Source organism: Cicer arietinum, chromosome 5, assembly GCF_000331145.2.
Source record: "Cicer arietinum cultivar CDC Frontier isolate Library 1 chromosome 5, Cicar.CDCFrontier_v2.0, whole genome shotgun sequence".
Taxonomy (NCBI): domain Eukaryota; kingdom Viridiplantae; phylum Streptophyta; class Magnoliopsida; order Fabales; family Fabaceae; genus Cicer; species Cicer arietinum.
The window spans coordinates 39888831-39906885 of NC_021164.2; the positions used below are offsets into that span (position 1 = coordinate 39888831).

The 18055-nt window shown below is 31.2% G+C and overlaps 1 protein-coding gene and 1 pseudogene across 1 annotated transcript; both read right to left on the reverse strand.

Annotated features, from left to right (window-relative positions):
* Nucleotides 1–96: 96 nt before the first annotated feature.
* Nucleotides 97–8901, reverse strand: LOC101511558 (uncharacterized; annotated as a pseudogene).
* A 2306-nt stretch (nt 8902–11207) lies between these two features.
* On the reverse strand, nt 11208–16195 carry LOC101507085 (mediator-associated protein 2-like). The gene is made up of 6 exons (XM_004499464.4): nt 15967–16195; nt 15201–15241; nt 14185–14322; nt 13321–13405; nt 13069–13152; nt 11208–11863 (listed from the first exon to the last, which is right to left on the reverse strand). The coding sequence occupies exons 3-6, from the start codon at nt 14311–14313 to the stop codon at nt 11532–11534; spliced, it is 630 nt and encodes a 209-aa protein (XP_004499521.1). The 5' UTR covers nt 14314–14322; nt 15201–15241; nt 15967–16195; the 3' UTR covers nt 11208–11531.
* Nucleotides 16196–18055: the final 1860 nt, after the last annotated feature.

An 18055-nucleotide genomic window follows, 5' to 3' on the forward strand; every position in this document is an offset into this window, starting at 1 on the left:
GTTGGCCATTAGACACAAGTTTGCTTCTTCATCTTCTGAATTTTCAGAAGATTCTTCATCATTGTCATTCCAAGCTATGTAGGCTCTTTTAGTTTTTCAAGATGGTTGATCCTTGCCTTTAGCTTTCACAAACTTGTTTCTATTTTGCAGTTGAAAACATTCAGATCTAATGTGGCCTGATTTTAGACATTCATAGCAAGTTATTACTTTGCTATCATTTGTCTCATTTTTGTTGAAGCTTTTTGCCCTTGAACTGAATGGCTTCTTTGATTGGACTCCTTTCTTCTTCAGAAATTTCTTGAATTTTCTGACCAGCATTCCAATTTCAGGTTCTTCGTCAGTTTCACTTTCTGAATCATCAGTACAAGTTTTTGGTTCAGATTTTGGTTTATGAGTTTGAGCTTTCAGAGATAGTCCTTTTCTTTTTCGATCAGTTTGCTCTGACTCATTCAACCGGTGTAGCTCCATTTCATGTTCTCTGAGCTTGCCAAATAGGGTGGCAATGGTCATGCTTCCAAGATCCTTTGATTCAGCAATTGCAGTGACCTTAGGTTTCCATTCTCTTGTTAAGCATTTCATTACTTTGTTTATTTGTTGCTCATTGTCAATTACTCTTCCTAGAGCATTCAGATTGTTAATGACATGTGTGAACCTTGTCTGCAAGTCATTGATTGACTCATCCTTCTTCATATTGAAGAGTTCATATTCATGCATCAGAGTATTTGTTCTGGCCCTCTTGACATCAGTTGTGCCTTCATGAGTTTCTTGGAGTGTATCCCACATTTCTTTGGCAGTTTTGCAATTTGACACCCTGAAAAACTCATCAGCACTTAAAGCAGAAGTTATTATATTTTTGGCTTTTGCATTATAGCCAACTTTTTTTTTATCATCATCAGACCAATCAGCTCTTGGTTTCTTGATAAATGATCCATCAGTTCCAGCAAGTTTAGGCACATAAGGACCATTTTCTACTGCATCTAAGATGTCAAGCCCACTTGCCTCTAGAAAGATAAGCATTCTTTCTTTCTAGTACATGTAAGCAGACCCATTAAAGGCAGGGGTCTAGCTAAAGAGGCACCTTCACCCAAGAATTGTCATTTTCTTTTTGAGAACTTAGTCTAAAACATCAGGCTCTTGATGCCAATTGTTGGTATTAATGACCTCTATCCTTAGGAAGATTTATACGATATTTTTAACTAGATTATCTAATTCTTTCCTAAGTGATGAACTTAATATCAAAACCAACTTGTTTAATATTAATTCCAATTTAACAGTAAAAGATTCAAAGATTTATTCAAAACTAAGATTCAAGAACACATGCATTATCAAAATAAAGAGTATAGAGATAGAAAAGTGTGCACCCTGGATTTTTATACTGGTTTGACTATCCGTTTGATAGTCTACGTCCAGTCTTGGAATCAATTACCGATTCCAGCCTTTATTAGAAATGATTTGAGTATGTTTACAGACTTTTCAGCAATTATCTGCCTATGCATCCAACTCAACATCAATCTTCTAAAAAACCAATCTATCCCTAAGAGCTACTTATAGAGTATTATTTGAAAAGTTCAGTTCTTTCTATGTATTCTGTTATTTTTTTTATGAAAATTGTGATTGATTTCAATTTATATAGTTTTTCGATTTATTAATGTGTATTCCCAGCTTAATTGATTTCTCAATCGATTTCGGTGGTCAATATTGCTTGCGTTCTCCCTCCTTCACAAAATTGGGGTGCCCCTTGGGGCCCTCCCCAAGTTCATTACCTCCACCTTATATACCCTACTAGTGTGTGGTATCCCTCCAATGTGGGACTTCTCAATTTTTTTACAACAACACTAGCTCTCATAAATGTCATCATTATTTCCAATAAACTTTCATTAAAAGCATCATCATTTCCAACAGGAATGACTAACACTAGGTGTAACCAAAAAGTGAGAGAGTGAATATACTTTGTGATGTGTTGGACAGAGAGACACACATTCAATTGATTTCCTCTCTTTTTTACGTGGGAAGGGTGATGTAGGGAATTCTGTACAATCGCTAATTTTTTTAATCCAAGTTCTAGTAGTTTAAATTATTTAAAGGTTACATGATAGAGAGGTGAGAACAACTTTAATTTTTCCAAATGTGTTGAACAGGTTATCACTGGAACGATCAATGAGAATGGCTGATTGTTGGTTAAGGCTACACATGTTGGATCAGACACTGCCCTTTCTCAGATTGTTCAAATTGTAGAAGCTGCTCAACTTGCCAAAGCACTAGTTCAAAAACCTACAGACCATATTTCAAGGGTTTTTGTTCCAATAGTGAGTATTTTTATCTGTCCCTAGTGTAAACATTTGAATAAATTAATATACTTGTGTAAAATTAATATACTTGTGTAGTGCCAATTGTGCCCGTGTGTCGTAATATTATATTAATATATCTCCCGAACTTATATATGCTGATCATGGACAACATTCTAGTTTAATGGTAAGCATATTGTGTGTTTTGGGTGGAAATTTTCTTTCCTGAGTGATCAGGAAAAGTTTTTATTTTTTATTTTAAACTAGTATAATACTCGTGCTATCGCAGTGCGTCATTTATATATTTTTATTTAAGTATTTTTTATAATAAAGAAACAAAATAAATGAAGTTAATTACCGTAGTCGATAATTATCAAATTAATATATTAGTTGTACTTAAAGTTATTAACATGACAACAAAATAATTTATGATATGGTTGTGGTTGTGAGAGTTAAAATTTGATAAAGATTTATTAGTGATAGTATTGTGGTTGCTATGGAGTATCCCAAATAATAATTATTTGTAGAAAACAATTTTTCAAAACAATAGGAATGCAAGTTACAATGAAATCATCGTAATAATAGAATTTGAATGCCATTGATTAAGACATATAATAATAAATCATAGTTTACTAAAATATGTTTTACACGTAAAGAAATCTACTTTAGATGTCATCCGTACATAATCAATCGTTGTAGGTTGGATTTTAATGTTAAATTAGTAATGTATCATCAATGACTTTTGTAATGTTGAAAGACAACTTCATTTCTTGTATTTTTTCGCATCAAATGGTCATAATTTGCACCAAAGTCTTGTAACATAATTTGCATCGATGGTCATAATCTGCACCAAAACTCTGTAACATAATCTGCATGTTAGTTAATATGATCTTATGATGTAATTTCAATTGTATTTTGATTGTTTGATAAGACAACAGAATGTGAGAAATAAAGTTAACAACATACTTTAACTTTTAATGGTTCGACTACATTCCCTATAGTATATTTTTTCTATAACATGTTTAATATTAGTTGACGATCCATCTCAGCAAAATAATAATGATTGAAAATTGTCTTTCTATTGCAAAAATCAACAAACAAAAAAAATCCAAATTGCTAATTGTATTGTTTACTATAAAACGAAGCATATTTGTTAAATTAGATTTATGTATATTATGGTAAAGCATTAATGTGGCATATCCATGATGGAATACTCAATAGATTAGTCTCAAGTACAATATTGAATTACAAAATAATTGAGCAACAACTTTTAGCTAATTGAAAAGTTGATTAACTGAGTGATGATCTAAATTTATAGGTTATGTTGATCATTTAGATGCTTTCAATATCTATAGTTGAATTTTTTTTTTAAGTCTACATATGGAATAATTAAAGAAAATAATATATATATCAAGTTCCTAATATTTTTTCCTGAAATTATCTTTGCTTTGAACACATGATTTGCAAGCCTTGTAATAATAAGTCTTGTTCCATTACACAAACCTTCATATTGACCAAGATTTCGCAAAAGCATGATTGGAGTTCCAATTTTTAGTTTTATTTTGTGGTTTGGAAGACCTGAGGTAATTAATGTGCTCAAAAATTCAGGTGTAAGGATATCAAAAGATTCATTTCTATGACTCTCTAAACGATCAACAGAACTTAAATACTCATTTTCTTCTCCTATAATTAGTGCAATAAAGAAATGATATTAGTTGGATATACACATAATTCAATAACTATAATTATATAAATAAAGATTTAATAATAATAATAATAATAATAATAATAATAATAATGATAATGATAATGATAATAATAATAATAATAATAATAATAATAATAATAATAATAACAATAATAATAATAATAATAATAATAATAATAATAATAATACCTGGTATTAAGTTCATCACATATTCATTTGTTGAATCAACAATCTCTATTGTTGATGCCAAAATTGCTCTACATTGCAAAAAATCTTCATTCTTGTAATTTTGGATTAAATTTGGATATGTGCTTTGAACGATTGTTTGAAGTGGAGCATTGAAGTTAGTGATTGTCAATTTTTGTGGTATTTGGATTTATGCATGACCGTCATTAGGCTGTGAAAGCTTCTCATCTCCTAATTTTAAGATCCATTCTGAAAATTGTTTAAGTTCATCCATGCTTTCTCTTTGCATTGCTAGCAATAAATGCATGTTTTTCGTGAGTCTTAACACTTGACAATGATCCCAAATATAGGAAGAGTTAATTGTTGCATTATCAATATCTGATCGGCTTCCTCTTTTGATAACCGATAAAATTTGCCTAAAATCTCCACCAAGTACTACAACCTTGCATCCAAAGATAGTATTTTTGAACTTAGTTTCACTCATGATATCTTTCAATGTTTTATCAAGTGCTTCAAAACAAAACTTATAAGCCATAGGCGCTTCATCCCATATGATTAATTTGGTTGCCTTTAGTAATTATGCATGATCACTACATTTATCTATATTACATGTAGACGACTCTAGCGTAGGAACAGGAATTTTAAACTTTGAATGTGGTGTTCTCCCACCTGGTAGCAATAGTGATGCTATGCCACTTGAGGTCATTGTCAACACAATTTGTTTTCCTGGACGTATTTGTGAAGCCAACGTTCGCCACATAAATGTTTTTCATGTGCCATTGTAGCCGTAAAGAAAAAATACTCCCCCTCTTTTGCTTCTCCACAGCTTTCATGATTTTAAGGAAGATCGCCATTTGCTCATCTATTTTTAACCAATATAATAAAAATTTAAAATATTGAATAAAAATCATATTCAAATTTATTTGAAAACAATTGTCAACTAACCTGGAAGCTTTGCGTACAAAGTTTAAAACTCTTGAAATTGTTCTGCTACATTGTTGTTACGTTCTTCATAAATGAGTCTATTCCCCAATTGTATCATCACATACTCTTTTGGATATGGCATTGGTTTGTATTCCTTTAAGCTATTTCTTTTATCTGGCAAATGTTCTCAATTTGCATGAGGGTTAAATTTTGAATCTTCTCATCATTTAGCATCAAATCTAATAACATAGAAATTTTTAATTATATTATTGATGGAGTAATAGCATGAGATGTATTTTATCTTGATATCGATAAAGCTAATTAAATTTGGTATGATGATGCGTATATATTTTTTGTTTGGAATGAATTGAGAATAGTAAATTATTTTGTAAGGTAATATATAAAAACAAATGAATGAATTCAATAAAAGAAAATAAGCCATTTAGTTTATACAGCAAATCAAATATGTTTCTAATATGATAACTTTAAGATATTATTCCTAATATAATTTAGTATCATCAAATAACAATTGACCACTATTGTAGTTGGAGTAATATTATCATAATAAAATATAGTAATTGGATAATTAATTATATACATTTGTTGTTTGAGATCCTTCTTTGCTCCTATAAAATTCCATCTGCTAACCAATGTCAACTCTTATTTCACACATGATCTGGTCGATTCATAGTACTTTCCAAGAACATGGTGACAAAAAGTTTCCGCAAGAAATATCCAGATCCCCATTTATGTGCCTCTTTGATAGCTTCAATGTATTCTTTATCATCTCCAAGCAACCCCATTGCAAAACATACATCTTGAAAACTATCATAAATAAAATTAGAAAATATCTTTAATTCTTCATAACTTTGTGGGTCTTTGACATGAGTGAGCATCATTCTCAAATAATATAACTCTCTTGTACATGGTGGAACCCATATAAGTCTTCCAATTGTATACCCTTTAGTATGTGGTTTTCAACATCTTTTACTTTTAACATATACAAACTTGGACACAAATTTTCTATATGTTAATTCTCTAGCTTGAGGATATACCTTATTTTCTTCCATCCATGAGGTGAACATGGATTCTGTAACTGATGGTTTTTGTAAAAAATTATTAATATTTTCATAATCATGATAATAAATTGATTGTTCACCTTGTAAGTGGAAATACAATCTTTCAACAGCCAGTTTTCTTCCATGTATTGGGAAAGCTAATATTCTCCTACACACTTCATTGAGTGATACATGTCTACAATCAAGATATTGTTTAATCTCATCAACTACTGGTTCTTCGGGCGATGATTCATTTGGCATTATCATTGCAGTTATTCTATCACAACCTTTGTTGATGTACTTAAATAAGTACTTGATTGATGTACTTTGATTACACCATTATGTGTTGATGTGAGCTTGATACTTACGAAGCAAACCTTGGTTGTGTGGGACAACAAACCGATTATCTAGATGGATGTCATTCTTCTCAACTGTCCGTGTATTATGACTTCTTTTATATACTGGAAATCCATCTTGATCAACAATTGTTCTATCTTGGTACTTTTTGGGAAATAACTTTGTATATTTTCTATATTTTGTGCACAGTGCTTTTTGGTTTGATAAACCACATGGTCCGTGTATCATGTGTGATTTGACTAAATTGTACAATTCTGGATCACCAACATGGTCCGGAATTTCAGCTGAAATTATTTTGTCAATATCATCTGGTGTTGGGTATTTTGTTGATGGATGAAGGAATATCAAGATATGGGCATGTGGCAAACCTTGCTTTTGAAATTCAATGGTGTACATATCTACAAAGGTAAATTTTCTATTTATCACATGATGAGCATATAAGTTTACAACATATAAACTATTTATAAATATTAAGAAGAATACTTACATGCAAGTATTTTGCCAAGAACTTGTTTCTTTGTCAAATCTGCTAGTAGCTCGTCAAACTTCATTTTAAATATCCTTGCAATTATGTCTGAACGATTAGTAGCTTTTAAATGAGTTGGTGCCAACAATCGTTGGACTTCTGGCCAATTAGGATTACATGTAAATGTAATAAAAAGGTCAGGAAATTCAACATAGCTACAAATAGCCATATTGTCAAAGTATAAGTTATCCATGTAACGACGACTACCGACATATGTTGATGGTAACACAACTCTCTTACCCCCTATTTGAACCTTGAACTTGGTTGTTTCCCTATTTATCATTCAAACTGCGATATTATTCAACTCGCAATTTGATTGGTTGTTTCTCAACCACTTAAGGTTTTGTCCCTCCATCATTGTGAATCCATCAACCAAGAATTGTTGGAGTAATTTTCTTGATCTCATTATAGTTTCTACTTCATGATCTCTTGACATAACTCTATATGCAAGTCATTCTCGTATTGTAAGTCGATTCCGCTTAGCGCTGTTGGTTCCTACTGTCTCTCTATGAGCAAGTTTTGGTTTATAACCATCTTCACCATAAGGGAATAGCAAATGATATTGATATGCTAGATAACTTGGATGGAACTCGTCAATCCTTTTTAGTTTACCACTTTGTGTCTCCATTATAATATCTCTTTTTGAATTTGTATCCACATCACCAACTATTAGTGCAGCCACTTCACACATAGTTGGTTGGTTATACAATCTTCCATCAAATTATCTTTCAGAAATCAAGCGTAGTTTCAAATCATGCACTTGATTATCTTCCAATCATACTCTTGTCATTTTAAAGCATGTTACTAAGCTCTTGAACTGTCTGTTGGTCAATATTGTTGTTTCTATATATTCATAATTTATAATATGAAATTGTTAGTGCTTACTAAGATAGTATGGAAAAATGTGACTGGACACATGCAATTATTTTTAAGGCATATGATTTAGAAAATCCCTAATATATTATTATTATTATTATTAATATTATTAATATTATTATTATTATTATTATTATTATTATTATTATTATTATTATTATTATATATTAATGAATGTCTGATAACTATATGAAATTGTATACTCAATTTTGTGTTTATTTGTTGCTATAGAAGCTTACTGAACATAATATAATTGATAAAATGTGTATTAAAAATGCTAACATAATACTTATCGATGATAAGTTTACCTGAATTCTTGGATTCTATTTTGGATCTCATTTTCAGTATCGTAAATATATAGTTGTGCAAACTTAGGTGTTTGACCAGGTAGTGGTAACAAACTGTCTATCCTGTGACATGTTTGACCTTGTATTCTCATATTTGATGGTCCTCGTCCAGTATTAAACCTATTGTCCAACTTTGCTCCGGGAGAGGTGAATGAAAACATCATATTATACATCCTAATATGTTGTTGGAAGTTTTTACTTTTAGGGGAATCATGCGTAAAAAGTAGTTTTTGAAGAAGTGGTGTCTTTAGTAGGGGAAGTTGCACTTTTCCATTGCCACAACACATGGAAAATTTTGGATTTGCAGAATGAGAGCTTTTGTTCATTTGTTCTTGGTACCACATGTTTGCTCCACAATAATTTCATTTAATCATGGCATTGCCAAGATCAAAATATACTGATATAAATCAACATCAAGTAATTCAATATTAACAGCTTCCTAACATATTAAATATTAAAAATATTAAATTATAACCTTAAAATGCATAAATAGACCTTGTCTAATGGCAAATTCTTCAAACGTATTATTGTTGAGGAAAACTTCATCTTCATCAATATTACTATTTGCGACATCATTGCATTCATGCTCATACATGTATTCATGTTCATCAACTGCGTCTACTAAGGGAATCATTTTAGTTTGTTCATTTGCATTTAGTTTGTACACGATTTTCAAAAGATAAATCATATATTTGGCTAATACGGTTTGTACCTTCACTATCATCGAATTCAGGATCCGAGACATGTAAGTCGTCGTCGCTATTGTCATTTTCATGTTTGTGTGTTTATTGGGAGCACTTTTGGTAATGCTTTTGATGTTGAAAATGAACCTAAATAATCATTTTATAATTTTCTGAAAATATTATCCTCTCAACTCTACTCATACATAATTTCAAAAATAATAATAAATTTAATTAATAACAATATTGTAAAAAAAATTCAAAATATATTTTTAATTATAACATACATTAGTAATTTTATAAAAAAATTGAAATTTTGAAAGTTTCAAAATTTTTGAAACTTTCGAAAGGGAATTACTTCGAAGGTTTAAAATTTTCGAAGGATATGTACTTCAGAAGTTTCAAATTCATCCAAAATTTCATAGCTTTCTGGAAAAATATACTTCGAAAATTTCATATTCATCCAAAGTTTCGAAATTTTCTGAAAAATTTCATTTCGAAAGTTTGGTATTTTTCCAAAGTTTCGAAATTGGTAATTTTTTCTGCATATTTACATATCGAAAGTTTTCAATTTAATAAAATTTCGAATAAAAAAAAATACTTACTTGGGTATTATTTCGAAACTTTAAAATTTTCGAATGTTAAGAAATTTTTTATAATTTTCGAATGTGGTGGTGAGAAATTGGAATGGTAAATTTTTTTTATTGTCTTATACAAAATTAAAAAGGGCAAAATGGTCTTTAGAAAAAATTGAGAGGGTGGGAGGTAAAATTGGGGGTGCACGGTACAAATCTCCATGTCAGTTCAATGATCTTGCCATCCAAATCGCAAAGGATCCAACTAAGTTTTATTTTTCTAAGAAAATTTATTTTTGAATTTTAAATCTCCTTATTCATGAAGTTGGAAATATTTTGTGAATTTTAAATCTCCTTATTCATGAAGTTTAGATATTCATATATTTTTCTTAAAGAAAGTTATTTTATTTTTGGCGCAATTGTTGGTCACTTAACTTAATTTCATATAACACTTCTAACTTTTAATTTTTTTTTTTCGATTTAGTATTTTATTTAATTTTATTACAAAAATATAAAGAATGAAAATATGAATTTATTTGAATATTGGAGTTATAAATTTGATAAAATTTGCATTATATTGAAGATAATAATTAATTTTATGAGTTTTGTTTGAAAATTTTAATGAATTTTTTGTAAAAATAGTATAACATTGTTAACATTTAAAAAGTAAAAGATTAAATTATTTATTTAAAATTAAATAAATTATTAAATCAGAAAAGAAAAAAAAACAAAAAAACAAAAAAAAAATTAAAAAAAATTAAAAAAAATTAAAAAAATTAAAAAAATTAAAAAATTAAAAATTAAAGTGTTATTTAAAATTAAGTTAAGGGATCGTACGAGTAATTATGCTTTTATTTTATTTTTATGTAAAAGAAAATCATTTTAGTTGTTGAGAGTTCATATCCTTTTGTTGTCGTATTTGCTTTTGAAGGTTATGGATCTTACAAGTACCCAAGTGTGACTCTTTGATGAAGCCAACGCCAATATGATCAAATCAGCCAATGGAATTTTTAAATATATTATTGTTTGTCTTTTCGGGAATAACAAGAATAATTGTCGTATAGGCTAACATTATGAATAGCAAGAATATATTAGGGATATACATACATTGAATAACAGCCAATGGAATTTTTTAATTTTGCATTGAAAAACAAGTTGTAAGATTCAAAAGCCAAACCATGCATGCTCTGCTTGTTTAATATTCAATCCAATGGTAAGTTAAGGAAATGAAACTTAGAACTTGTATCAACCTTCTAGCAAATCTTAAGTTTGAACTTGATTTATGATATCTGCGGTGTAAATAAAAATATACAAATTTATTGAGAAATCACTCTCAAATTAGAGATAAAACAAAGAGCGACTATAATGACTATAATGAGTATCATCAGTTGTGTTTTGCATAACCAACAAGCAATTTCCTTCAAACTTATATAATGACTATAATGAGTATCATCGGTTGTGTTTTGCATAGCCAACAAGCAATTTCCTTCAAACTTAAATTTGCAAATGTGCAATCGACAAAAATTATAATTCTTGCTTCGATCGACACATATTTGCTTGCAAAACAAATTTATGGAATAGGTATATTTGTTTTTAAAATAACACAATGAAACTGTAAAAAAGATAGCAAATACAGGAATTTAGTCAAGTTTGATAATTTTTCCAAGATAGAAGAGGGAACAACATTAATGAACTGAACCATAAAATAGAACAAGGGCACAATTTACAAAATTTAAAATTTCAGCACCTCATACAAGATAACCTAACTTTACACAAAATAGGTAACACTAAAAATCGACGATCCAAAGTTATACAAGTTTAGCAACTGACAGGTTAGGCGTTGTGTCAAACCGAACCAATTGAAAAAAAATGAAAGAGGCAAAGACACGATCAAAATAGCAATCTCACTCTCTCTATAATCCCTTTGTAACATATATTAATTCCATAAATTAAAAAGGCCCACGAGAAAGTATACATGTGGTTAATGGGAGAAAACGAAATATTATTCCTTATATTTTTCTTCTCTTTGATTTTCCTCCGCTAGAATGATCAGAAGACATGGCGGAAACACCAGTGCTATGACCATGTGAGGACTCGTCAGCAGGTCTTCCATTAGATCTGTTCTTATAAGGTCTTCTTTTTGGAGTATTAGATAGTTCAGATACTGAGCTCTTCATTCTGCTACTTTTTGATGCTGATGCACGTGAACTTCCTCGAAAATCACTTTGTATTTGGGATGTATTCGTGGCGGCTGCTGCAGAATTTCGACGTGCTTGTTTTGCTTCCAGTTCTTTAGGATCAGGGTAATGGACAACAGAAACTCGGCGTGTAATTTTTCCAGCTGTAGAAAGAGAAATTATTTCTTTTAGACGTTGAATTCAAAAGGTATACTATGACAACAATAACAAGAATCAGAGTCTTGTGGGACATGACAAGAAATGCGGTCAAACGCAACAAAGGGCAATGGCAATCCAATATTATCTATGGAAGACAGATCCATGTGATTCCAAACATAGTGTTTCTGAAAAACATGGCTACAGAAAAAAATAAAGATTACTTACAATAAAGGTTACATGAATATTGGATTTAAACACACTTTATAATACAGGTTACAAATGAGATTACACGAGTGAATTATTAGCTACTTACAATAGAGGTTACATGAATATTGGATTTAAACACACTTTATAATTAAATGCAAATAATCAAGCATCGGATCGGAGGTTTCTCAAGGGACAATACGTAAGATGGATAAAATATTAGACTAACCATACGAGCATACCCTTCAAATATTTTAAATGTGCGTTCAATTTAGCAGAAGAAGGGACACGAAAACATGCACCATGTTTCAAAATACAAATGTAAAAACCAGCTGAGAAAAACAAATCAGTCTATTGGTTCTCTCTCAAAAAAACAAAATTTACAGTAAAACACAAATTATTCATTTAAAGCAAGTTCTTCGTTATTGGTCCCCTTTTCCAAACTCTTTCATTTGATGTACTTTCCTCACTGGGACCTAACTCACACAACCATACTACCATAGACAAATTTCCACCATCTTCTCAAGAAATGATACTCAAGTACAATAGTAACTAATCATCTACTCTCTAATTTTATTTCATGTCAATGGATTCACCATTCACCTATGCTTACTTTTTTTGCATGTCTAGCATTCACAGCAATAGTTTTAAACAAGATAGATGGTAAAATCAGAGTTTACTGAATGTAAAATTAGACAAATCACAGGATTCAAAGTTACTAAAGAGTGAAGGATGTTGGGATTGGTTTGTCCTTGTTTAGATTTAGCTTAATAAAGCTAGGTTTCAGGCTTTCAACTCATTAGTCTAGAGTTGGGTTCGTACACTTCATTGAACTGTTAGGTTCATTGCAAACTTGCAGGAATGGATTTGTTCGTGTTTTCTAGTTTGTGACTTCATTTATGCCGAGAGTTATGGAGTTGAAACTTAAAGCAGAATCATTCTCTACGTCAATTTAGATTATATTACAGTAACAAGGGACATTTTTTAAAAGAAAAACTATGCATACCAATTTTTTGTTCTGTAGCAGAGGAAACGAAAACTGTTTCATCCGGCTCCTGGGAAGCAAAGCTGACGAAATCATACGCTTTCCCTGCCAAAGAAGTGACAAGAAATTAGGGAACTTGCACAACAACCAGTTTCACTCTATACCCAAACCATAAACAATCATGTAATATGCCACGTTAGAGATCAAGATATAGATATTGAAAGAAAGAACATGGCATTTATGATGTCACAACAATGGATTCATTTTATTTACCAGACGCGCCCTTAAAGGTGCCCAAGTTTCCCTCATTATGAAGTTTGAGAGACAATTCCTGCCCGTCAATGTCAGTTAACAAATCCTGGCCAACACAACATACAGAGAAAGTAAGAGCATAACATGAATGATTAACACAGCATCAACTTGAGGCTCATCCACCATCTAAATATGAGATATAGGGAAAAACGGTCAATACAAACAACAACAGCTCATTTGAATAGAATGAAACCAACAATAATTGAAGAAACTTCCCAGTCTCTCACAATAAAGTAAGGCGGAAAGACACAAAAATAAATGGTCAAGATGCGTGAAAAATTTTCACAGTCCAACATGAAACAATAGAAACTTCCAAACATATGTTAAACAGTAATAGAATACTAAATAATACATGTAATTTCAATTTTAAAGTCAGAAATGGAATCTAACGCTAGAGAAGTTAAGGTCAATAGAGAGGCTTGACCATAACAAAATTAAGAACCAGTTTAGTTTGAGAAAAAATTTATTTTCGTTTTCAGTTTAATTGCGAAATTGACCCTTGTTTTCACTCTATTTTGTTTTCAAATTTGTACCAAAAACAACACGGGGGCTATTTTGCAATAGAAAAATAAAAAGTAATAACGATCGCAAAAAAAAATTTCTCAATCCGAGAAAACCTTAATAAAACTAAAAACAAGTTATGATTTTTATAATTAATTTTATTTTTGGTTGATATGACACAAAATGTTCATTTTTACAATGACGACGATATCAATTGGTTGTATTTTTCTTTTTCCCATTCAGCTAGCAACAACCGTAGTCGAAATTCAATTCAGAAAAGACAAACAAAACAAAATCACAAGCATAAAGAATTAACAAGCTTACGTTCGAAATGGGCAACTTAAGGAGCCAAAGCTCAGTGGATTCGGTCAAGTTAAGATCAATGAGTGCTTCTTTGGCTTCTTCCACAAATTCCACATGAGGTTTGTATCTGTCTGAATCTATATTTGACATTGGCACAGCCTAAACACCCAAAAAACAATATAGAAATAAATGAAGAAGAAAAAAACAGAAAATCAAAAGCAGAAAGTATTGATGAAAAGTGGTCAAGAAATAGGAAGCAAAGGGCTGCTAGTTAAAGAATAGTGACAACAAAACAAAGAGTCCATTTGGATTGACTTATTTGAACTTATCTACTAGCATAAGCACTTATGATACTGTTTGCAGTGGCTTATGAAAACAACTTATGAGTTATGACTTCTTCATAAGCCGTATTCAGCTAATTTCTATAAACTCTTCATGATAAATTATGAAAACATCTTAGTTTATAGGAAAACAGTTATAGAAATAGATTATAAACAAGTGATTTTGCTATAAGCACTTAATTAAGTTGTTTGTCCAATCAGAGCCAGAAAATATCAACTGCAACAGAGGGACAATCATATGTTCGAGCAAGGCCGGTCCTAAGATATTTGAATTAACAAGCTTACAGACTTAGATACAACATGATATAAGACCTACGTTGTTTATGATGGAAAGTGGTGCGGAGCGCCAAACCGCAAAACAGATATAGTAGGATTGCAGATAGCAGGATAGGAGTTATTGCAAAGACTAAAAATCAATATAAAAACTAAACATAATTTCCAAAAACATACATAAACACTAAAAAACAGAAAGAAAAAACAAAAAATTAAATGAGCAATCATATTTTACTGTAATGAAAGAGCACAATAACAAAGCAATAAACAAACAGAGCAAGAAGAACTTTTATTGTGCTGACTTGGATTGCGTAAAAATTTCAAAGGGCAGTCAAGATTTGAAAGATAAAGAACACATATTAAACATAAACTTGGTGCCTTCAAAAAAGAGCACTAAAGTAAGAAAAGAAGAGAGGAAACTACCTTGATTAAGCAGAAACAAAACTGATGATTGATAATTAGCACTGAAAAATTCAAGGAGGGAAATTATTAAACTAACAATAATGTGAAAGTTAGCTTGTACTATTAAAAAATTACATTTAGTACAATCATTGTTCAAGGCAGTTTATGTTAAAAATTTATACCACCTGAATTGATCTAGGCAGACTTGTCACGCTAGAGTTGTCTATGAGTTTCAAACATGGTGAAAGTGGTACACTTTTTTTACTTTTTTCCAATAATGAATAAAAGCAAATCTCCAAATAAGCCAACACAAATACAAGACTACATTGTTGAAGTTAATGCTAGCCACGTAAACAAGGAATCAGTGAGGTGATTTTAGGCATGCGAATTTACCCTTGCAGTTGTTAGTAATGCTAAAAATTACAAATATGACCTTGTAGTATTCCTCTCGAAATCACATACCCCCATAACCAGTGACATAAAATGGAAGACAATATCACAAACAGTAATCCCCCGATAATTGTTATTTAACATATTTTCTCTGTTTACCAGAAACAACATTTGCCAAATCCACTCAATCAAACGCAACAATGACCTAACATAGCTTTAAACAAGGAAAATCTCTCCTAATACATGCAATTATGCAGTTAATCAGAAAAACGAAAACAAACACAACATTCGTCAAATTGAACATTGAATTTTATAATTTTTAACGAAGAAAAATCTAAGCAACAATGTAAGCTCAGAGGATAAAACTAATCAGAGAGAAGGACAGATTTGAACTTACAGTGATGAGATTGTTATGGAATCTAGGTAAAGAAACGAAAAACTAAAGATAAAAAAAACGAAGCGGCGCGGCTGGTGGTGTATGAAGCTGGAGGCGGCGCGGCTGGTGGTGTATGAAGCTGGAGGCGGCGCGGCTGGTGGTGGAAGAACAAAAGCAGCAGCGAGGAGCAACGAAGAATAGGAAGAACGAGGAAGAAGGCAACGTGAACGAAGAAAAAGGGAACGTAAACAAGAAAGAAGGGAAGTGAAATTAGGTTAGTGAAGTCTCAAGTATGGAATACCAAAAATACCCCCAAAATGTTTTAAAATAGAAGGGAAATATTGGTTTTTCGTGAAGAAAAAAATAACGTTTTTTGAACTTTGGGAACCCGCGAGCCGCAACGTGCTCGGATAGCGTGATGTTGCTTTTCCCTGCGCCGCAACGGCCAGACCCTTCGGCCCTACGCTCTAGAACCGTTGCGATTGACTACCTAGTATGGAATAGGTATAATTGTTTTAAGAAAACACAATGAAAATTGTAAAAAAGATATAAAAAAAAATACAGTAATTTAGTCAAATTTGATCATTTTTCCAAGATAGAAGAGGGAACAACGTTAATGAAGTGAACCATAAAATGGAACAAAGGCACGATTTACAAAATTTAAAATTTCAGCACTTCATACAAGATAACCTAACTTTACACAAAAAAGGTAACACTAAAATCAAAGATCCAAAGTTATACAAGTTTTGCAACGAACCAGGTTAGGCGTTGTGTCAAACCGAACCAATTGAAAAAAATGAAAGAGGCAAAGACACGATGAAAGTAACAATCTCACTCTCTTTATAATCCCTTTGTAACATATATTAATTCCATAAATTAAAAGGGCCCACGAGAAAGTACACATGTGGTTAATGGGAGAAAACGAAATATTATTCCTTATATTTTTCTTCTCTTTGATTTTCCTCCGCTAGAATGATCAGAAGACATGGCGGAAACACCAGTCCTATGACCATGTGAGGACTCGTCGACGGGTCTTCCATTAGATATGTTCTTATCATGTCTTTTTTTTGGAGTATTAGATAGTTTAGATATTGAGCTCTTCATTCTGCTACTTTTTTATGCTGATGCACGTGAACTTCCTCGAAAACCACTTTGCATTTGGGATGTATTCGTGGCGGCTCCTACAGAATTTCGGCGTGCTTGTGTTTGCTTCCAATTCTTTAGGATCAGGGTAATGGACAACAAAAATTTGGCGTGTAATTTTTCCAACTATAGAAAGAGAAATTATTTCTTTTAGACGTTGAATTCAAAAGGTATACTATGTCAACATTAACAAGAATCTGAGTCTTATGTGACATGACAAGAAATACGATCAAATGCAACAATAGGCAATGGTCATTCAATATTATCTATGAAAGACATATCCATGTAATTCCAAATATAGTGTTTTCTGAAAAACATGACTACAGAAAAGAAAAAAAAAATTACTTACAATAAAGGTTACATAAATATTGAATTTAAACACACTTTATAATACATGTTATAGTTGAGATTACATAAGTGAATTATTAGTTAGTTACAATTAGGGGTGTTCAAAAAAACTAAAAACTAAACCAAACTGCTGAATTTAACCGAACTGAACTGATTTTGAACTGAACTAATTTATAAAAATTGAGAACTGAACTGGTTTTGAACTGAACTGATTTATAAAAATTGAGGACCGAACTGTTTTCGAATTGATTTTTTAAAACAAAAATTGAACCGAACCGGTTTTCAGTTTAAAAAACCAAACTGAACCAATTTTTAATTTGAAAAAATTGAACCGAATTGGTTTTTATTTCAAAAAACTTGAACCGAAATTGTTTTTTATAAGTAATTATGGGTAATTATGTAAAATTTGGCCTATATGAACAAAAAAACTAAGTTAAACCGGTTTGGTTCAGTTCAAAATAAAAAATCGGTTCACCATTTTGTAAAACCGGTTCGATTCGGCTTTTTAAACTGAAAACTGGTTCGGTTCATTTTTTTTGAACTGAAAATCAGTTCAGTTCAATTTTCAAACGGTTCTAGTTCAGAACTGAACTTTGTGCACCCCTAGTTACAATGGAGG

Coding starts and splice junctions, on each gene's coding strand:
- LOC101507085 (XM_004499464.4), bottom strand. CDS start 14,313: ATGTCAAATATAGATTCAGACAGATACAAACCTCATGTGGAATTTGTG. Junction 13,406..14,184: donor TTAAGTTGCCCATTTCGAAC/GTAAGCTTGTTA, acceptor TGTGTTGGCCAG/GATTTGTTAACTGACATTGA. Junction 13,153..13,320: donor CACCTTTAAGGGCGCGTCTG/GTAAATAAAATG, acceptor CTTCTTTGGCAG/GGAAAGCGTATGATTTCGTC.